This window comes from Lonchura striata, chromosome 4, assembly GCF_050655825.1.
Source record: "Lonchura striata isolate lonStrDom1 chromosome 4, ASM5065582v1, whole genome shotgun sequence".
Taxonomy (NCBI): domain Eukaryota; kingdom Metazoa; phylum Chordata; class Aves; order Passeriformes; family Estrildidae; genus Lonchura; species Lonchura striata.
In genome coordinates this window covers 67,803,924-67,826,635 of record NC_140706.1, presented here as the reverse complement: position 1 = coordinate 67,826,635, position 22,712 = coordinate 67,803,924, and the positions used below count along the sequence as shown (strand labels likewise).

At 40.6% G+C, this 22,712-nt stretch overlaps 1 protein-coding gene across 6 annotated transcripts in view; it reads right to left on the bottom strand.

The window, feature by feature from the left end:
• Nucleotides 1-22,712, bottom strand: part of TNIP3 (TNFAIP3 interacting protein 3) — a 48,752-nt gene that overhangs the window by 3,953 nt on the left and 22,087 nt on the right. For 2 of the 6 annotated variants that reach the window (XM_085578319.1, XM_085578320.1), the window contains 10 exons: nt 22,021-22,153; nt 16,241-16,327; nt 14,691-14,780; nt 14,053-14,118; nt 13,048-13,179; nt 10,840-10,968; nt 8,532-8,648; nt 6,039-6,164; nt 4,430-4,591; nt 1,855-1,915 (listed from right to left, as the gene is read on the bottom strand). In XM_085578319.1, coding sequence (XP_085434445.1) covers nt 1,855-1,915; nt 4,430-4,591; nt 6,039-6,164; nt 8,532-8,648; nt 10,840-10,968; nt 13,048-13,179; nt 14,053-14,118; nt 14,691-14,780; nt 16,241-16,327; nt 22,021-22,153 — 1,103 coding nt within the window. Of the gene's footprint in view, nt 1-1,854; nt 1,916-4,429; nt 4,592-6,038; nt 6,165-8,531; nt 8,649-10,839; nt 10,969-13,047; nt 13,180-14,052; nt 14,119-14,690; nt 14,781-16,240 lie in introns of all 6 variants that reach the window. The other 4 variants (XM_085578325.1, XM_085578324.1, XM_085578323.1 and 1 more) reach the window with 4 other exon arrangements.

Below are 22,712 nucleotides of genomic sequence, written 5' to 3'. Positions count from 1 at the left end.
GATCTGTGTTTCATAATTATTACTTAAAAAAATGCCTAGCATCAAAGGAAAATTTGTTAAGGGAAATTTAAAGGTTTTCCCTAGACACATCAATCTACTGAAATATCATTCCTAAAGGAAACTGTTTCATGCCTAAAAGTTGCTTCACTGCTGATATGTTCCTATAATGAAGACCTAGCTCAGCAGAGAGATTTATTGGTCCATTTATAATCTACTGAGAAAATGAAGGATGAGAACTGAGAATCAGGAATGCTGCTGCACATACTGGCTCATTTAGACCCACCAGTGTAATTAGCACTTCTACAAAATGGAACAAAGAAATGGGCACACCAAGAACTCTTGTTCATCACATATTCTTGGAGCTTCTATCTTGGAAACCTTTCCCAAAATACTTAGAGGAAGATTTAATATAGACAACTATATATAATACATAAAGCCAGGCAGGTGACTCAATGTTTTGAGAGTGGAAGTTTGACCTCTGTGATAAATGGATAAATGATCAAAATCATCTGTTTTAGCAGCCAGGATAAAGAGAATAAGAGCCCAGAAGGTGTTAAAGCAGATATCCTACACTGCACGATGATGGGACTATTCAGAAATCCTCTTTAAAGGGACTGGAGCAGAAAAGGAAGGGAAAACTCTCCAAGTATCCTAACCTCTATCCCATTGAGAAGGAGATGTTTGGATGTTCTGGGCAAGGAACAGTAATAGAAAGACAGAACACACATTTTAAAGAAGTTTTTCTCAGAGAGTGAGAAGTCAAGTCACGTAGTCAAGCAGAAGAAGAACTCTCTTTCTTCAGATCCCCCAAGTGCACTGCCCTGGACCACAGCTGCAGTTGGTGGCACACTGGCTTCATTCCCTGTTATAAACATCCTCCCTGTATCCTCTGGTGCAGTAAATCACTTGGAGTTTGAGTGGGAGGAATGGCAAAATTAATCTCCCATTCTCTTGTGTAGGCACAGCACTACTTTCGCTGTGACCACATCAGAACTCTCCAAAGAGCTGCCGTGTAATTATGGGATGCCCATCAGCCATTTTGGTGAACTACATTCCCACTCTACCCTCTCTTCTGGGCAAACGTGGATGACAGCAAATAATAGAACAGTTCCTCTGTAGCCATCTTCTTCCAGATGTCACACAGCAGCTTCTGGACTCAGCAGTCCCTGCCACCCCACATGGTATCCACTGGCACCATGGGATGACAGATCCCTTCTGGTGTCCATCTTTTGAGTGGTCTAAAACAAGTACTTCAAAACACCCAGGAATTACTTCAAATCCAGACACAAATACTAATTATTCCTCCTTATTTCCAAAAAATAGTTTGTGCTGACCCTTTGACAAATATTTAACTCCGTTCACTTGCATGGCTCTATTTCCAGACTTCCTGAACTACCAGGACAGACGAGGAACAGCAATGGACATTTTGTCTTTAAGGTAAAACAACATCCTAAAGCCTGTATTTTGTTAACAAGGACTCCTAAACCTGTCCCATGCTGGCCCCCTGTTTTGGCACATCATTAAATTTGGTCTTCGCTGGAGCAACAGAAGCTCCAAGGAGAATTCTGAGGGTATCTTTTCTTTAGGACTATTACTAGGTGTTTAATGAGGCAAATGTGTGATCCTATAATGTGTAATAGAGACACTTTATGAATTTCAACAAAGCTATAACACAGAGGGTATTACATCAGAAACCTCACCAGTGGTGCACACATACCAACCTTGACTCTCCAAGGCAAAGCTGTCACACAAGCACTCAACAGATAGATAGCAAAGTTTACTTTACATCCCTCAAAGGCCTCCATTTGAAAAAAAAGTACATTTAATACATGCTCTGTCCAGCTGTTGTCTTACCATTTGCCTTGTGCTGCACATCTGGCGGAAGCTGGTCAGGAACATACCACTGATAGTCTGGCTGCACAGGAGAATGAAACATTATTGCAGCAATATGAACTTCACAGGCACTTCAAACAAAAGAACAGTGACATGATAAAAACATAATTGTGCTGTGAAGCCTCTCATTAGCCATACAAAAGCAGTTTAAAACAAAATCATATATTTAAGTTTGTTTCTAGCAGTCCCAGTCTTCCAGCTTGCTTCCTTTCCTATGACATTAGAAAAATTGGTGTAAACCTTTCTAGATGCCACAAATCACAATGACACTTAAAGAGAACCAAACCAGACTTGAAAAGGGCTGAGGAATAAAGTGCAGCAGAAGATACAGCAGGCATCTCCCTATACCAAAGAACCCCAGAGAAACCTGGCCCACCTGACAGGAGCTGCTCCAGTTTGAATGCATCTGTAAAATGCTCCAGTGTGACAGGAATGAAACATGGAATGAAGTTCTCTCTCCTCATCCCTTTGCTCACAGGTCAGCACTGCTGTTACTATAGCATTAGCTGTTATCAAGTAACTTCCTGAAAACACTGTGGGAGAGGGGAAATTCCCATCTTTCTCGCAAGAGGAAGTACTGGGAAGGTTATGTCCATGCAGACACAGTTTTATCCAGGGAAATCTTGGAAGAAATAGTGACTTATAGTTTATACCCCGCACTGTGGTAAATGAGTAGTAAATTACCACTAGAGAAAACAACTTTGGGACCAGTCATTTAAGCTGAAGCTGTGTTAGGCTGTCTGGAATAAGTAGTCCATGCAAGCTTGTCAAAATCTAGGTAATTGCTGCTTCAAATTAGTTACACTGGAAAAATGTTTCTTGTTTTGCAGAAATTACTCTGACAAAATCATTGAGTAGCCCCAAGGGAAATCTTGCAGATTTCAATTTACAGGGAACAAATTTCATAGACTCCTACAGAAGTTTTGCCTGAATTAAGATGGCAGGATGAAGGTGTAGATAGAGAAAACAGATTTAACTTCTATGTTGTGTTGTCACTCATGCTTATACAGCAGTAATCACTCTCATACACTGTCAGGAAAAAAAGGAGCTATTTTATTTTAACTTAAATGGTACCAGTCACAGGAATTATTGAGTAATTCTGTGCCTGTGTGCAAACAAAGTAGACTTTGATACAAAGCTTTTAGCACAGGTAGTTTTTCCACCAATGGCTCAAATTACACTCATTTGCATTGCTCTTTTGAGTTTCTGGTGAATTTTATGTTCTCTGATCAATTCTTCTCTTTTTATGTACCTATACCCCGCAAACTTGAATGAATTTCAAGAACAAGACGTGTACTTCACTTCAGACTAACCAAAATGTTTCTACTGGAGTGTAAAAAGGAAAGAAAAAGTGCAAGAACAGAAAAAGAACGAAAAAGCAAAAACACAGCCTAAACATGCAGGATTACGTATCAGGACACCCATTAAATTCTAACACCTTTCTTCATTGCTAACAAATTGCTCAGGGAGGTACCCAAAGCTCAGAGCAGCAACTCACACAGGCAAAGAATTGAAAAAAAAGGGTCAGAATGAAACTGGGAGTTACAAAGCAACCAGTCAGACTGACACCGGTGCTCTGGCAGGAATGACAAAGTTGTAAACCCAGTGATCCCTCACAGAATTAGAAACCCAGATGATGAAAGTTCAGGGAGAAGAGCCAAAATAATCTGGGCCACTGTCCAAATTGCAGGGAAAAACATTCTGCAATACTTCCAACTCTGATAAATAGGCAGATAAGCACACCCCTGAAGCACAGAAATTACTTGTCTGATCACAGCTTTTCCATTGGATTTCTACAGCCTGAAAGCGTTACATGCATTTTGCAAAAAATCAGCTATAATTTCTCAAATAATGAGCATCTTTCCATATGTGACAGCTTTATAGCCAGAATCAGATATTGTGTATTTAAAATGACATCCAGCATGTTTAAATGCATTCTCAGTAGATTGGAACAAGCCAGCCCACTTAGATAACCCAAAGCACATAAAAAATGTTCTTTGAAGCAGTATTTTCCTTGGAATAAATAGCTCCCACTCACAGAACCTGCTCTAGTGCAAAGCTATTCTTCTTTGTGCTGAGGAAGACAGGACCCTGTGGTGTTCCAGGAAAAAAGGCACATTTCCCATTGTGTTAGCCACACTCAGATACAACTTCTACTTCTGCTGATTTGGTTTTTATTATCTTATGTTGAAGGCTCAGAGCATATCCTTCTAAAGTGGGGTAATTATACAGCTAGAAAGGGCTCTGAATGTGTGCCATGGGAATAAATTAATCTAAGAAATCAGCAAGACTCAAATCAAACAACTGTATTTTTTAAATGAACAAACAAATGTAAAAGAACCCTGTTTTTCTTCTTAGTGCTGTTACAGATGAAGAGTATTTGCCAAAGTGAATTCAATCTTGATCTGGATTAAACAACACACTAGGAAAGCACAGATTCAGTTGCTGCTGAGGATGGCAGGGTGATAGCACCTGTGGTCACCATGCTTTGAGAACATCAGTGTCCCTGTCACACAGGTGATGGTGGGAGCCTTACCGAGCGCTGCTGCTGCTGCTTCTGTGCCCTGTGAAGCACTGGATGTGCCCGAGGATCTGGGCAGTGAAGAACCATTCCACAACCCCCATAACTGACACAGGGAGAGAGGAAGAGTGGAGCTGGGTAACTGGGCCTCTCAGGCTGCACTGGGAGGTCTTTTGTCTGTCAAGAAAATAAGAGCAAGAAGAAATGCATTAGCAGTGGAATACAACCAACAGGTCAGGTACAAGTGGGTTGCAATGCTGATTGTTTAGCCCCTTCATACTTCTTATCATTAAAAAAATTATTTAAGACAGCTGACTTATGCCACACCACAGTCTTGACACCTTTTATGTGAGGAAAATATTGGTCCCAAGATAAGACAAGCACATGACTGTGTCTTTTATATTCAAAAACTATTCTGTATTTTAATTGCACACAGTCACTTTCAATAGTTTGAAGGAGAACTACATGGACAGTCACTTGCATGACAAGATAAGTAAATAATTTTGGTATAGGACCAAAGTTGTTGGCCTCAGATTTGGGTCTGTCTTTTCTTAGGCCCTCTGCATTCCAGTAGAGTCAACAGCAATTTGCCTAAGGTTAGAATCAGGAAGGGCAAAAGATGATTAATATTCTGTGACTCTGTGAGTCACAACTAAATAATTTGACTTAAGAAAACAAGCTAATAAATATTTTATATGCTTGCTCTCATCTTTAAAATGCTCCACAAGCTCTGTTTAATAAAATCCTGAGGCAGGAAGAGACAAACAGGAAGATCTCCAGTGTGAACTGCTGGTGCACTGCAGGGACAGTCAAGCACAACATCACTGAAACCAGCCAGAGTGAGGGGCACTGGGCGGCACCCGGCCTCTGACACTTCAGCAGGACCCCACCACCTCTGCTGCATGGCTTGGTTGAGAATAAGACAATCCTGAAGTTTCTGTGTCAAAACAATGCTGGGGAGGACAATAAATCACCACAGAGCATTTTGGTAATCAGCCGTTCTTTTAAAGTATTGCACAATTTTGTCAAGACAGGAAACCTCGGAATTTCGTCATTCTTAAATGGGGATTGAGAAAGCTCAGAGTTTTGCATGCCATGATTTTACTATGGCTTCCTACTGACACTACTTTGAAGAGATAAAAAGGATGTTGCAAGAAAAAATTATTGCAGAGGCTGCTCAGCTAATTTGTATGGAGACCATTTCTTTCCTCAGTGATATTACCATCACTCTAATTCAATTGCAGAGGTCAGGATTAACTACAGAAGCTCTTTATTTCAAAAGTTGGTTTGATCTCACAACTCTTATATCAAGTGCCAGTGAAACAATCAAAGTCCTCTGGATTTGTTTTTGGTTGTGTCCACCCTCCCCCTCCTCCATTTTCAGATATGTTTGAAAAGTTTTTGCAATAAATACTCCCTTCATCTACTTATTTTGGAAGTCTTCTCTAATCGTTCCTCATCTTCTTAACTGCATTACTTCAGAATGATTTCATCCCAGGTGGTGACCTCATATAAAATCCAATGTCAATTAATGGAAGCCAGAAAGCCTCGAGTTGTGTGGAAAGTGAGAAAAAAAAATAAAATACACATGTGCTGGCAATGGGAGCTTTCTTTTGACTCATACCTGAGAGCTGAGTTTACTCAGTTGAGATTGTAATCTCTCATTAATTTTCTGCAATGCTTCTTTCTCCTCATTAAGCCTCTCTCGGTCAGATCTCTCCTTCCTGAAGTCTTCCTCGTATATTTGGACCTGCAATCATCGTGAACGGTGTGTGAACTTCTGCAGACTCGCTTTGTAGTTTGGTTGCTTTTTAAATTCTGCCCAAGCAGAAGGATGAATTCCAAGGGGATCCTTGCTCTGTACAGTCCTCCAAAAAAAGCTTCCCTTGTCTTTTTTTGTGACTGATATAAAGTGACAATTAATGGCCATTCTCCAGTGGCACTCATCAATTGCAACTGAAATTGAAAATTGAAACAGTCCCCAGTGCCAGTTTTTGTACAACCTTGCGCATCAAAAAGCAAAAATCAGTTTCAAATATTATAAATGAGATAGCAAATACTGGTATCCATCTTTTTAAGGGATTACCAGTAGGAGGACAAATATTTTATCAACGTTTTTCCAGTTTTCTCTTCAGTTATGGGCACTTTTAACTCCCTCCTGTATATCTCAGGTGGAAGGAGTTAGAGAAGAACCTCCACAGCCCAGTGTAGAGGCAGAGGGGAGAATAATGTACACCATTCCAAATGGAATGGAATGTACACAATTCCCAGTGGAAATACAGATGTTTGACCCTGTTCCTAGAAAATAAGCTGCCTTGCAAATGCTGAAGGATGCAGTGGCTTAGTTCTTTTTTATGTGGTCAGGAATCACAGAGCTTCATCCCATTAAAAAATATCTGACCACCCCAGGCACAGGCAGCGAGCACAGATTTGGAAACAAAACACAAATCCATAAATTATTTGGTATTAAGATGACTGCCTTAATTCTTCAGCTAATGGGCAGGCATCCACCTGGTGCGAAGTTGGAGGCTGGTGGCCTCTAACTTCTACTGACAAATAACAGTAAAGGCATGTTTGAGAGGGAACTGCCACCAGAATTTTCAGAAGTCCTTTCCTGTCCCCTTGGTTGCTCACTAAAGCCTGCTGACAGTCTCTTCCCAAAAATCTTGCTTGCTGTGGCTCATGCCCTGTCCATTGGACAGATCCAGTTCTCTTTTTGCTGGAAGCAGTGCTATGACTTCACAGAAGGAGTAGAAAAATGTTAATATCTCAGGGGAAGAAAGATCCTGTATAGAGCACAGGGTTCTATAGATTCTTTTCCTGACCCTCCAAAGCAGACAAAGCTGTCACTTGCAGAAATCCCTGCATCCCTTGTCCATCCACACACTTCTCTCCTCATTATTTCCTCCTTTCTTCTCTCCCAATTCCTTCTCTGCTGTCCCACCTCCCTCCCACTCCCCAGCTGTATAATCTGCTGGAGCTGCAAGGGAACCTCTTTGGCACAGATTTGCCATTTATCCTGCTGCCCTGAGAAAGAAGGGACACCTCCCAAGGAATGAATGCCTTCATCTCCACTGCCGTGACCAGGGATGGGCTGATGACAACCAAGCTCCCATGGGACTCTGTCATGTCACTCTTTGTCCCAAGAGTCCCTCCTCTGTCCAGTTAGAGCCTTCTGCTCCATTTCATGTAGAAGGAAGTCTGGACTCACTGTACTGATTTATACAACTAGAAAAACACATTCATAAAATGGATACCCCATGAGAATTTTGTAAAAAAAACCTGGTTTACTCTATTTTATTGTGTAGAATGAAATAACTCATTACTGTACAATCAAGTGCAGGATTTTGTTCACCAGCATGTGGCAAGCATTACATTAGAGAGCAAAATCTGGCTCTGCTGTCAAACGTGACAGAAACAAGTATTTTATTCCCATTGAATAAAATTCCCATTCTGATCACATCCATTTGTGTGTCAATAATGTTAACGCTGACACTATCCAGGACAACAGACCTGAAGTGTTAAAATTATCTGAAAACTATATTGTTTTTAAACATATTCTATCATATGGAGAGAAAGACTGCACAAAACATTTGAGCTGCTCAGAACAAAGATTAAAAAACAAATAAACACAAATCTATAGTCCTTGGGATGCAGGCTATGAATGTAAATGGTCTGCCTCACACTTAGAAAAACTGCAGTGCCAATGCTCTAGTTTTCCAAGACTAGGATCTTTGGATAATTGGCTACACTGGCACCTTCTAAGATAAAGGGATCAGAAAACACAGCTAGTAATTAATGAAATTTAGCATCCCCTCTGGATGACATTCAGCCCCTAACAGAGAGCTGGCAGGAGGACACCTCCAAGGGTCAGAAGAGCCATTCTGCTGCTTTGAGTCCTCCATAAGTCCTTCCTCCAGTCCTTTGCCAGGACCCAGTTTCACTTTGTGGACTCTGCTGTGATGACAGCATCTGGGGAAACATCATTCCAAGGAGCTGTGGCTAAACTGGCTCTTCCTTTCAGAAGCTCTACACAGCAACTCTACCAAGCACAATCCCTGGGAGAGAAGGCAAAATTATGCTGTGTGAAAGAACAGCTCACTTGAGCTGTTCTTACCTGCTGTTTAAGAACTTCAAGTTGGGTTCTCATCTCCTCAATGCTGCTCCTGTCACCCTTCCCTGGAGGAGTCCCAACAACAGGTGGGTGCTGCTTTTTCAACATGTCCAGAAGGGCCTGCAACATCAAACAGCAAAATTACTAAACAGAGATTCACTACATGAAAAAGTAAAAAACATCCTTTAAAATTTCCCCTTCACTTGTAGTTGCTTCAGTTATATACACTGCATATAAACCCACTTTACTACAGCAAAGTCTGACTGAAACATTTTTTGCACGAAAAGTAGGAATTCCTTCACATGGAACAAAGTAAACCCTCCTGTTTGAGAGGAAGTTATGTAGTCTCTATAGTTTGTCACTAGAGGGAGTTATGAATACACACAACACTGGTACCACTCTTACCTGTTTTACTGTGAAATTCTGCCACAGTTCTTCACAGACTTTATTTTTACAGTATTACACAGCTCTCCCTTGGACTGGAATAATTAAATCACTCCTACATCTCTCTGTCTATAGCCACAAATTATAATGATATATTCTTTTCTTTACTCTAGCACAAATACCATTCAGTACTTTTCATTCTCTCACCTAAGATACAAATCCCTGACTTCATCCCCTTTAGGAGTTGAATTTGTGCTGATGATCCTCAGCGCTCCCTTGCTGCCCACACTCATACAGGAAGGATGGAGGGGGAAGAGGCAAACAGGGAAGAAGGGGCCAAGCAGGAGAACCAGTATCCAAAGTAATACAAGAATTGGTATTAATTATCCAAGGCCCAACTAAAACCAAGCACTTTCCATGGAAGCATGGAAAAGGAAACTTCTTAACTGATGAGGTGCTGTCCTTAAGAATTGTCAGAAGTGAAACTGGTTATAATAGTGGCAAAGTTTTGTTCCATGCCAATACATTCAGAAGGTTGGACCTAAAACTGGGAGGGTGAAAATACAGACACCTTGATTACTGATTAACCCTTCTTCTGCCCCACTGAATCCCCCTTCAATACCTTTTTGAGAAGGTTCTACAAGTTAGAATTATGGAGCAGGAAAAAAGGGAAAAATCCGGAAAACCAATCTTCAAAAAGTTATGGTAAAGTGCATATAGTTTTTAAACTGCATTTGGACACAATACTGTGAGACCCTGCTTTATCCATTCACATAAGAAGAAAAATTTGTTTGATTTCAGAGAATTTGTAATAACTTCGAGTGGCTGAACCTGAAATAGCAGGGGACTAAAGTTAAAAGGGCACAGAGGGTCCCTTCCTGTCTCATGTGTATTCATGACATGAGATGTGAAGGACACAAACACACAGAAAATCAGTAAATTACTGTTGGGAAAGTGTCTATGAAATTGATGCTTCATTTAAAAGAATGGTCTATATACCCTGTCTTATTACAGTCACATAATTTGTTGTCTAACAAAATAAAACTTTTCAATAAGTTGCTTAACAAACAAGGCCTTGAACTAAAGTTAGACTGGAGCTTTGAGCAAGTCCCGTCAATGCATTTCAAGAAGAGCTAGATATCATGGATTCTGTCAGATTTTTTCTTATGGCAGCATTATGTTTTTGGCTTGACTTTTGCACATTATGGCCCTTTAGCTTATTAAAGCACTTATTAAAGCCATACAGCAATGGTTACTGCAATGCATTTCCTCAGGAAGTGTTTGTGGTTCACCATGAAATACAAAATTGTTAGAAAACACCCACTGCTTTATGTGATCATTTGATTAAACAAAATTGTATTTATTACTTTCCTCGGTTAAAAAAAATTCCATGTAGCTATTTCATGACAATTTCCTCAGTGAGACATAAATACACATAATATAGGTATGAATATGTGTGTGTATGAGTATAAGCAATAGGACAGGACCATGTCTTCTGAACAGAAGCCATCATTCTCAAACACAAAATACATGTTAAATGAGTTTTTAAGCTGTGTGACCTTTCTTTTCAACCACAGTCTTTTATTAGGTGCACACAAAAGCATCTTTGTACCATTTCCCCTTTGCTCTGAGGAGAGAGGATGTAGAAAGGGCTTACACATGACATGTAGAGAGGTTTAATAGGAGAAGCCAAATACTCTCTGGATTTTTCTCCTTGCAATGCAACTCTGCTACCTGCCAAGGATTTAGACCCTGCACGCACAGGTCTGAGCTGAAGTGAGTTTTGGCTCATTTCCCCAGCTTCCAAATGGTGATCATGTGTTTGCCACCAGGTTGTTCACCCAGAATTGAAAAGATGGTATCTAGTAGGTCACTGACAACAGAGATCCCAGAATTAGAGGAATCAGTAGTTGACTCCTGTTCCTACCTTGTTGAGACGGCTTATTTCACTCTCATAATATTCCTTCCTCCTGGTCATCGAGGCATTCTTCTGCTTCAGGAGCCTGTTCTCTTCCTTCATTTCATGGAGAGCTTCACTAAGGACCTCTGTATCTTTCTGGGGTGCAAAAATACAGAGAGATGCTGCAGAAAAGCAGATGGAAACATTTTTCAAGAACAATTTTCCAAACAATCTTCTGTCTGACAGATGTGCTGCATTTTTGTTGTCCCAAACACAGTTGGGAGGGGAGGCAGCAGGAAGGCAGATCATTAGTACACACAGATATGATAAAGTCTGTAGAAATTGTTTTGACCACTCACCATATGATGAGACAGAGACAACATACCAGACTAAATCCCTGCTCTCTGCAGTTTGCATGAAGGCATGGGAATGCTGGCAGGCCAAGCAGTTCAAAATCACACCCACTGTTACCCCAGACCTGCATTTCTCTTATGTACTCAGAGAATAAGACCAGGGCTAATGCTGGTAGAGTCCCAGCCATTCCCAGTGCCATACAACACTAAAGACAAAAACAGGAGAAAAAAGTACTGCAAATATTTTCTGCAGCTGCTTTATGTGAATAAAAAAGTGAGATCCAACAATCACAAGCACAGCACACCACAGGAATGGGGTTTTTTTATGTATAAAAGGCTCATCTCTGTGCAGCCAGTTGCAGTTTGGGCTCATCAGAATTTCATCACCATGTGCTAACTAAGACAGTGAAAAATACCCCTGAGTAACTTACTTATACATGAGGAAGCTTAACTCTGTTGTGCTCTCAGTCAGCTGGGACATTTCATTTTCTCCAAAAACCAGGCAAGATTAGCAGGGTATCTCTGCAATAAGTATAGGAACTCATCCAGCAGCTTGCTCAAGCTGACAAGCACTTATTGGCTGAGTGTGTAACTTTAAAGAAATTGCAGATTTAAGAACAAAGTTCCATGCTGGTAAACCTGACTCCATAAAAAAGTTTTGGATTATACCGTCATTTAGTTCATTATTCATGTATGCAGTAAAAAAATCTGAGAGAGTGTACTACTCATCCTTATTTTTATAAAATAGTAGTTATTTTCCCAGGTATTCTACATTAAAAGGCAGTAACGTGAACAGAAATATGGGCTGTCTCACATTGAATCAACACTCAGAGCAAAGTGATTCAGCAAGTACATAACACAGTTTGTCTTAGAACATGTAAATTGCTCTATGGATTTGGAATCAATATGTGCTTAGCTAGGACTAATTGATAAAAAAGTAAGATGAATGTTCTGCTTATGCAGGTGTAAGCTAAGAGGGTTGCATTTCTTTTCCTGCAGCAACTAACATTTTATCTGACCCTGGAAGTGATGCAATAGCCACTTTTTTTCAGGTTACCACGTGAATAGAGAAGCCCAACTTCAGCCATCATCACCATCTAGAAACTCTCACTAGAGGTCATGAAGTACATGATACCATGAAGCAGAATGAGAACAGGAAGCACCATGCTGAGGCATTTCTAAATCGGAGCACAAAGTTTTATGTAGGTGCCCATCATTCAGGCTGATGGTTTTACTGAGGTGGGGATCCAGCTCAGGGATCTAAATTTAGGTTCAGAAGCCCACAACATGAGCCAGGTCCCAAGGAGTCCTGAAAGAGCAGCCCAACCACTCCGAGGGTGAGGTGAACACCACTCTGGAGCAGCTGATCAGCCCAGACACTTGCAGCCCTGATAAATGCACTGACAGTGTCACTAATATTTGCAGGGAGCTGAGATAGCTGCACATGTACAAGAGCCTGTACTGTCAATACCAAAACCTGGAGCTGCATTCATTCCTTGAGTATCTTTTGCCAAGCACTTTGTGTAACATCTGCACTGCTGTTCCTCTGCCATTTGAAATACCTGCAGCATTTTCCTTCACAAAGAAATTCACCCTGAACTGAACTATGAGGAGGGAAATCTGTGCAGTGTAGAAATCAACCTGCTCTTTACTCCCCCACACACTAATATGCTGTCTGCCAGTCATATGGAAATGACTCTTTCTCTATACACAGTTCTGTGATGAGGCAGCTCAGCAGCCTTGGGTAGGATATTGAAGAGCCACAACCTCACCTCTGGGCTGTGCACAACCCACGCTCTGCCTCACACAAGGGGAGAAAGATGAAAGGCAAGAGAGAGCTCACCACAGAGCACAAAAGAGGTGCCACAGGGCACCCTCCTACCTTTTCCTGCAACAGCCTCTCTCTGCCCAGCACTCGCCACCTCTCCTCCTCTGGATGCTGCTGGTGCCTCTCCTGCTCCAGCTCGCTCACTCTCATCTCCGACACGTCCAGCCTTGCCTTCATCTCTGTCAGCTGAAAAGCAAGTGACACCATGATGGGCTCATTGAGGATTCTGAAAGGCACAGCACCTTCATGGCATTGAGCCAGAGCCATAAAAACAGTTCCAGATTAAATGAGGAAGATCCATTTGGATTCCTCTTCTCTTTGGGGGTAAAAGAAAAGGAATTTTTCAGAGCTTGGCAAAGATTTCTGGAAAATATTAGAGAAAATATAAGCACATGAATTCATTCTATAAACTTCCTGTTCATAGCAGGAAACAGTAGATGAGGAGTGTCAGTCAATGAACCAACTTGGGTTCTGGAATACCAGACAAAATTGTAAGCACTGAACTTCACTAGGCAGCTGGTGATAATGTCTGCAGCAATGACACCAAAAGCAATAAGCAAGGAATAAAAGCTATGTCAACTGGATCTTGGATGGAAAAATAACAGAAATCAAAATATGTCTTTACAACTCGTTTTGAGAGTCTCTGCTTTCAGAGGACAACTTTCATGGAGAATTTACCAAAACTTCACAAGAGATGGGACAAACACCAGCATATGGGTGATGATGTGGATCAGGAGCTGGGCACACCAGGCTGATTTTCAGTTAATTGTGCTCTCAGTTCTGTGCAATTTTTACTACAGTGTGGAGGGCATGAAGATCTCTGCTGTCATGTCCACACTGACCCTACTGTTTTAGGGACACTCTGCTTCTCTGGTTAGTTTGTCCTGCTGAAGACTGGCACACATTGGCTTCACTTTTATATGATGACATTTTTTCAATTTATGAAATCAAGACAAAGTAAGATATTTATCATGGCTATGGCTGGCTGGTATTTAAACACAGACTTAACTGTCAGCAGGTGGCACACATATTGCAACAGAAGTTTGTCAGCATTGTTACCTGCTTTTCATAAAGCTGTTTCATACTTCTAAATTGATGATCCCATTGCTTGTTCACTTCCAAAAGCTGTAATTACCAGGAAGGTACAGTAAATAACACTTATTTCAACATTTTCAGTAAATCAAAAACAGACTGGCATTCTAATCCTCTGTCAGTGAGTGTTCCCAACCTCCTCATCATCTGGCCAGTTCATTTATTTCAGAAGAGGCAAGTTTGAGGTTTGGCAAGCCTTGCAGCCCATCTGCCAGTGCTTTGGTATTTCAGTTAAAGCACATGAACATTCAGGAAGCAACACTCAGGAAACATGCAAATACACAACAAGCTACAGGTGGATCATTTGCAACACTGCACAAATCCAAAGCGGCAACTCCTAAATGGCCAGGGACTTTCCTGCCAGTTTGCTACAAGTTCCATGACCATATTTCCAATTAGAAAGTCTTTGACTTCAAACAAATGAATGGAAGACTCCTACTGATTGGGATAGTACTGAGTGCAAAACCCTGCTTGTTGTTCCTTGGCCTTTAGCAATAGTGGTTATTAATAAAATTTGCCCTTGGTACTAAATAAACCTCTGCTCTTCCAGATTCATAGGCATGTACAATCAGTCATCATGTGGTTAAGGGTATATTTAAGATTACCTCTCGTCTCTGTCCTTCCAGTGTGAGGATCTGTTGCTCCAGAGAATTAGATGACGAAGGCTTCTTTTTGCTCAGTAATGTGTGCCTTGACTGGAGAAAAGCAATGTTCAAAAATTAACCCTTCTGGCCTATTCTCTTCAAGATTCTCTTGTAAAGCTCCCATCCACCCTGACAGGTGCACAAAATGAAACTGAAACAAACTTTTTCTTACACCAAATTTGTATCTAAATACCTTCACACCTGCTGGCAGCTGATTCTGGAGAGTACACCTGCTTTAAACCCACTCAGGCTGTGTTTTAATTGAAGCATTATGCAAATAGCCACTGAAATAACCAAAATTGTATCTATTTGTACCATCTGAGACACGGAACACGAAAGAGGTTTTTAATTATCTTGCAGATGACAATACAAACAAGTAGTACAAGCCACAAAAGTTGAGCATGACTTGGAGTGGGTGTGAGTAATTCCCCTCATTTAGAAGAACTCGAATAATTAATAGGATTGCCCCTGATAAGTGCTTGCAGGCCCATGGTGATAAACTTTAGCACAATGGGCTCAAAGCAAAAAATACAGAAAACAAATAGGCCATTTGGAGAAATTTAGAAGATCAGTCTGCAAATGTTCAATTTTTTTCAAGCATGGAGTTTCACCCATGCAGGACAGCAGCAGCTAGACCCTCATTTTTATAATGGCAGTGTTCTATATCAAAATTTCCAAGAAGTTTCTATGGATTGTCATGGAAAGAAACCTGCGATCTATTAGCAAGAAAGAGAGAGAACTGGAAAAAAAGAGATGGCCTCATAAAAATAGAACATACTCTGGTTAGATACATGCTCAGCAGTTTTTGTTTCCCTCCCTAAATTTTCAACCAATATATGAAAAACAAGAATAATGGTGCGAGCACTTCTGAGGTCTGGAATAAATTTTCTGTAGATAGAGAATTTAATGCTGAATACCAATGAAGATCAAAAGACAGTGTTGCTGTGTCTTTTCAAAGGCAAAAATCCCAACCACATATTTGCCCCATGGCCAGTCCTGCTGAACTCTGATGTGGAGCCCTTGACTTCCATGCCAGAAAACATTTAATCCCTCTTCTTGTAGCTCACAGTTGTGTTTAATTTAGAGTATCTGAAGCAATACCTGGCAGCTAATTAAGTTATTCCCATGCTGAATTGCTTTCAGCATCTGGGCCTTAGGCATATATTGAAGAACATATTTAAGAATGGTAATAATGTGAATAGGACAACTCAACTACACATACACTTGGCACCAACTAGCCCAAATACTGCTCACAGAAGTTAGGGGATCACTCAAATGAACCACTTTGCACCCTTTGTGCAACTTCTGGAGGTCAAAAAACCCCATTAGAAAAGGGCTTCTAAGAATGCCATTTGCAAAAGTATTTCTAACATTTCCTTCCACTCTTACACGGTTTGAATGATTGAGAAAAATCTATTAGAGCACCAAGATCAGCCCATAATTGTCAATCTACAGAGTGACCTGCACTAGTTCAGAAAACACTTCAGAGAACAGCCAACACTGCCACTTACCTGCAATGGTTCTGATGGAGCTTCCATGTCACTCCCACCTGCCCAGTTGCATCCAAGCCAGCCTGGAGTGTTTCCTTCACTGTGGCTCTTTGGAGGAAGAAGAGCAATGAAAACAGATTTTATGTTGGCTGAAAGAGCAGGAGAATTGCTTTCAGACCCAGAAGATCCAGGAGTGCTGCCTGTGGAAGCAGCTACGATCCAGAAAGTAGTGGTGGAATTCTGATTTTAACCTTTTCCTCCTTCCTGGCTGGGGCTTCCCAGAATGGATGAAGCACAATGCCTATGACTAATGTGCCAGGCAAGGCAGCTTTGTGTGCATGGAAGTCACAATTGTCTGGCCAGTTCCCCCCAGAGAGGAAGTTGCATGCAAGGGAAGGAAGAGTATTTGCTTTTTCAGTAAATAAGAGGACAGGCTTTTCTATCCCTGCTTCCAGTTATAAAAAAATGACTTCAGTAATTACAACAACTATTGACACTAAGAGTGATTATCAGAACAGAAGAATGAGTGAGTCATGATTCTAAAGGAGCAATAGCAAAGTCTGTTAACAGCTACAGGGAAGAGCACCCCCATACAAAAACCCCAAGATGTTTAGGGGAAAACCAACACTGGAAAATTGATTTTTTTCCCCAGAGAAAAGTTGCACATAGTTGAAGAATGACCAACATTGTGTTTGCACTTCTGCCACTTGCCTTACCTGAGCACGGATCCAGCTTCAAGACACTCAAGACTTGAGAACTCAAAGGTACCCAACACTCCAAAGTTGTGTCCCTGTTTCCCATTTGAAGGAAGATGTTAGCCTTACCAAGTTAAACTCACAGAAAAGATTAACAAAGAAAAGGCTTGCACTGACTTCCTATACAAAGTCAGAATGAAACACAAAAGTGCAAAGTGTTCACGTCCTCAGTCTTGGAATTCTGAATATTAATGAATTTCAGAGAGAAGCATAGAAGAAAAATACTACTCCTTATTGTGGAAAGATCTCTGGGTCTATGGCTTTTGCAGTGGCAGCAGATGTTGCTTACTTCATTTTAAAGGAATGAAATGAAAGCTAACCTGTGAAATTCAACATAAAGTAATAGAAATCCATCTTTCGATTTCCAAAAACAGATTTAGAGAAAGTAAAGTAATCCTGTGAAATGGTGAAATTTTGCACCCACATTCCAGATATCTGGTTCACAATGTATGACTAAGCAACTCCTCTTTTGCAAGATAGAAACCCCAATTTGGAAGAAAGCTACTGGTTTATAATATTTGCATATGAAATATGTCCTGCTACCCTGAGGTTCTTTCCATTTTTCTCTTGGTTTAAGGACCAGATGGAAAACTTGTGGTGTATCAAGAGAAAAATTTAAAAACAAAGGTTATTTTAATGAAGACATTTCAGATTCTACATAGGAGTCATCCTATTCATCAAAAATTAGAAGAACTACATCTGTACCTATATCAGTGCTAGACATTGAGCATATCAGGTTGAAGACTATAAACTGGTGCAGAAAAGCACCAACACTGGACATTTGCTTAATAAAAATACAATCACAAGCCTTCCACATTGCACATCTGCTCTTGAGGGCGATGCCTCTCAAGCCCAGACACTGTCCCTTCCCCAGCTCCCACTCACAAATCTCATCCCCACACCAGCAGCACGTTCACTTTTGGAGAAATCTTGGGTTGAACAACTGCATTTTATGATGTGGCCTGCAAGGTAAAGCAGCCCCACTTTCTGGTTTCCTCACAAGAGCAAGGTGGAATGTGGTGAGTGAGGCTCTGAGAGGTCCCCTCAGTGGGGCAGAAGAGCAGGGCACAGCCCCACTCATGAACCACAGCTCCCACTTGAAAGACATTGATGCTCAAATCACTTGGAAGAGAGGATGAGGCTGAGACCTTGGTTAGACCAATAATTTAGGTCACAACAGTTCCCTGGAGAGCTGAGTAGTTTCCTGGAAAGCTACCTGGACATTAAAACACCTTGTTAGTGATTTCTTCATGACTGCAATAATGACCACTTGAAGTGAATGATTTTACATAAAATTGGACAGACTAGAACTAAGACTAAAGTACTTTTCAGTGCCTTAGTATTCATAGGGATAACTGGTTGCCACATAAAAACAGATTGGAGAAACAAGAGTATGTCTGAAATCCGTATGAAGAGAAGAAATGCCAATGAGTAGGGAACAAAATCTCAAGCTCTTCAGAGGTGATGGTATTCTTCCAGCCAAAACTGGGAGGTTGAAGCAAAATCATTGTCTGTCTCTGTGAAAACAGTTAATAGCACCAAAAAGAAAGAGAAGGAGATGACAACATTCATTTTCATTGATTTCGCAGTGATAAAGACACTGCATTTGTTTGCTGCTATCAAGAAAAACTTGGCTGTACAATAGCACTCTAGAAACCTCAGTTACACAGAAATCCTTGAAAGAATGACACTTTGAGACCTATCAGTTTTCAGAATTCAAAAAGCCCTACAAATCTTTTAAAGCATTTATACTTGGTTTGAAGCTATTGAACAAAACACACAGTTTTAAATTGCTTGGAAAATTCCAGACTGTAAAAGCATTTACAAACCTAAAAATTTGCCAGGTATGGAAAAAGCTGCTCAGGAAGTAAATGGGAGAATTTGCTGCCCCTCACACTTCCTAAGTTAACTCCCAGGTGGCATCTTATAACAACTTAGAAGCCTCTTATTAATTTCTATTTTATTTCCATTATACTCTGTAATTTCTATTAGTAGCAGTTTTGAGAGTGTTGTTTTGTTTTCTTTTAATGACCTGTTGAAAAATGAAAAATATTTTAGTTTTTATTCTAGGATGACCTGAGCTTCCTGAGCATAAAGGCCTTTTAGGCATCTTTGGGAAGCTTGCAGTGGGAGACAAATCAGAGCCTTGGAGCTGTGGCCAGCACTGAACACTCTCACAAGCCTCAACACTGCAAGATGATAAAAGTTCTCATTTTCAGAGTGCTGGATCTTAATTCTGGGAACGACTTGTGTCACAGTATTACAAAATATCACTCAAATTCAGATAATGAAAACCATTTCTCACTTCTGAAAATTCTGTCTGTTCAGTAACTGCAGCGAAACCAAGAATCACTAAAAGCCCTGATGCAAGCAAATGTGAGGTTTTCCTTGATGATAACAAAATAATGCAAAAAGATAAAGTAATATATTTTTCCTAGCTGATCATTCATCTGCTGTGAGGTTTGTTGAAGATTTTTTATTTTAATTTTTTTTCATTTATTGTTCAGTTGCAGACTTGTAGAAGCTAGATTAACTCTGAGATTACTTGGATTAAAATTTGGTGGCTTTTGGGGAGCCTTCACTTTATTTATGTTTCAGTTGAACTTGATTTTTGGCTCTATTGCTGAACCTGTTTTGCCAGCAGTGTTTGCCACAATATCCATTTTCCCATTCTGAGGTATGTGGTGAAATGGTAAAAAAATGAGAAATTTTAGCTGAAGAATAAAATTTGCTCTTGAACCAGAAGAAGAATCTGCCTCTTCCTGCCTCAACCTGGTCCCTGTGCCTCACCAGAGAGGTCTGCTAGAAAGGGATTTTCCCTTCACTAACTATGTCAGATGCTAATTTGTGTCTTAATATGTGGGAACCAGATAAAAATAGAGCAATACATGGTTTTGGAGTAAATCAAAATATTTGAGCACAGGCTCCTGCTTCAGGATTCGCTTTATCCATGAAGCATAAATGACCATAAGGCTTTCAAGTACCTGAGCATTCACAAACTCAGGCCTGCTGATTAAAATGTAAATTTCATGTGAAAATAATTGGATGACAATTTGCAAATCTAAAAAATTAAAATCTATTCCCTTTCCTGGAATGAAGAATGCAGCATCAGGACAAGCTGCAACTGAAGGAATCATAGACTGAAAGATGTGCTGAAAAGTTAATAAATTTTTATGGAAAAAAAATCCTGGCAAAAAGGGGAATTTGTTTAGAGACACTTATAGATTAGGTTTGAATGTGATTTGAGGTCAGATGGAAATGCCATACTAAAGAGTGCAATTTACACTCTTCACGCCAAAAAAATCTTAGAGAATGAAAATGACCTGCTGTCTCTGACAAATAACTTTCTGATGAATTACACTATAGGGAAAGGTACACTTTTATTTCATTAGCAACTTTTTCTTAACTTTTAAACATATAACTGGCCCCTCATTTTAAGTCCAAATCAGTATAATTTCCCAAATGGTTATTTTCTGGTGGGGGTTTTTTAAAAAATATTATTTCATAATCTTCACAAAGTCTACCAGGTGTTAAAAATATGACCTCCTTTCCCAAAACACACAATCCAAGACAGGTACTCCTAGCATCTTACACTGAGATTGTTGAAGCTCAACAGGACTGTCAGGCTGTCACTCACTTGAAGCCCAGCTCAATAACCAGCTGAGTGAAAAGTTGCTTGACTTAGAAGTATAAATAAAAAACAGCCAGCATATGTCTAGTGCAGAAATATTATCAAGTGTCCCTCTTTAAGCTCTGAAAACCACAACCACACACACATTTTACAGGCAAGAAGTGCTATAAATGCAAAGAGCATAAAAGCACCAGAGATTAAATACTGCCACGGTCTCCCGTGTGAAGCACTGCAACATCCTTCAGAAAGGGTCCAGGCGAGCACATCCTTTCTCTTTACTCCTCACATTCCCCAAACCCCCCAAATCCTATGTCTCCTTCTGCTGGAGAGAGGCTAACACGTGGAACCCGGTGTTTCCATGGATCATCTGTGGCTTGTAATTTCACAGTTAGGTTCTGCACTGACTTGTGCTTCACCACGCTTGTTTCTCCCCCGCCTCCGGGAATCCCCATCGCTCCCTGTGGCTTCTCTCACCGTTTCTAATCCCACTGGTCTGACCCTGCGGTGTCTCCTTAGTCTCGGCCCAGCTTCGTGCCCCGAGGTCATGAGTCATTCTGGAGATGGCGGTTTGCATGTGAAAGCAGCTGTGTGTAATTTCGGATTTCGTAGAAGAGAGTCATCTCCCTTTTACCTCCTCACTAATTTCCTGCATCGTGCCTCGGCGTGCAGCCTTCAGTTTTCCTCTCCCCATCCCGCACTGGAGTCACACAGGTAAGAGTGTCATCCCTTGCAAATGGATCATTCACGGTTTAATCACTCCTCTCCTCTGCACCCCTCCCTCCTCTTGGCTCCTAGTTTGTGGAAAACGGGAAAATTCCTTCTATTCTCGATATTTCAGAGGAGAGGAGTGAAACTGAGAGGGAAACCCAGAACAAGTTTCTGACAGGCTTGTTAACCACCGCTTCACTGCAGGCAAAGCCAATCACCTTAGCAGGTGGCTTACGATTTTCTGTTTGCAATACCACACAAGTGTGGGTTTGAATCATCATAATTTTCCTCCTCCTCTCTTCCTATTCATCTGAAAGCCCTTCTGACACTTCCACAGGTCTTTGTGTCCCACACCTCTGCTCATTCCCAGTTAAATCAGAACTTCCAAATGCATCAAAAATGAGTGTTTTGGGGGTTACATAGTCCCAAGGATCTGTGTTATCCAAAAGGTACATCTGGTTACAGGGTTTCACACTTAGGATAATAATCAGTGGGTTTAGCTGACCTTTTAAAGCACTATAGAATGTACCTTCTCAGTCACTCTTCCTCATACCAGAAAGCAGCTGTATCAGGGAAAAAACTGTGTAGCAAGTTCATTGCATCATTTCAGAAATCCTAAAGTTTCATGTATAGTCAAGTCCCACAGAGAACATCCCCTGAATGTTCTTTCCTGGCAGATAAATATTGCAAAAGCATACTGCGATTACCTTAAGGGAAGACGAAGTTCTCCGAGGGCTCAGCCTCTCTTGGGCAAGAGGTTTGGGGTCTTCACAAGACTCCAAAGTGTTGCTCTTCCCTATCAGGTTCCTTATTTCAACGTCCAGCTCTTTACTTTCACACCTGCTTAGGAAGAAAAAGCAATATTAAACTTTAGACCAGAACTTGAGGCTTTCTTCTGAATGTGAGAACACAGAGCTGGTCCTGCACCACCTCACAAGCAGAGAGCACCAGGGCAGTGACACACAATCTCCAAGTGCTTTGTGGCAGAAATTAATTTAAAATACTTACAGAAGAAGCCTTTATGAATTTTACCACTTTTCACCTACAAAATCCAAATTGATCCTTTTGGGGATTGTATGAAGACTGCCATATGCCCTCAACCTCACTCACTCACAGTATCAAGAGTTTTAAATTCAGCTTCAGCAAAAATGCAATCAGAATAGTTGAATATGTTTAAAACTGCAAAACTAGGTGCTCAGTTCACAAAGTCTTTTGATGGCACATTTTTTTTCTCTAACACTTTGTAGCAGACACCTGACATGCATTTTCAATTTTTTTTTCCTTTAAAGGTTCCTTTTAAAAAACATTTGTACCTTGTAAAAAAACTGGTGTGTTGAGAACACTTAAAATTCTATTTTTTGGTGGGAAAATTATTTTCTTTCAGTCTCTCCCCTAAGGA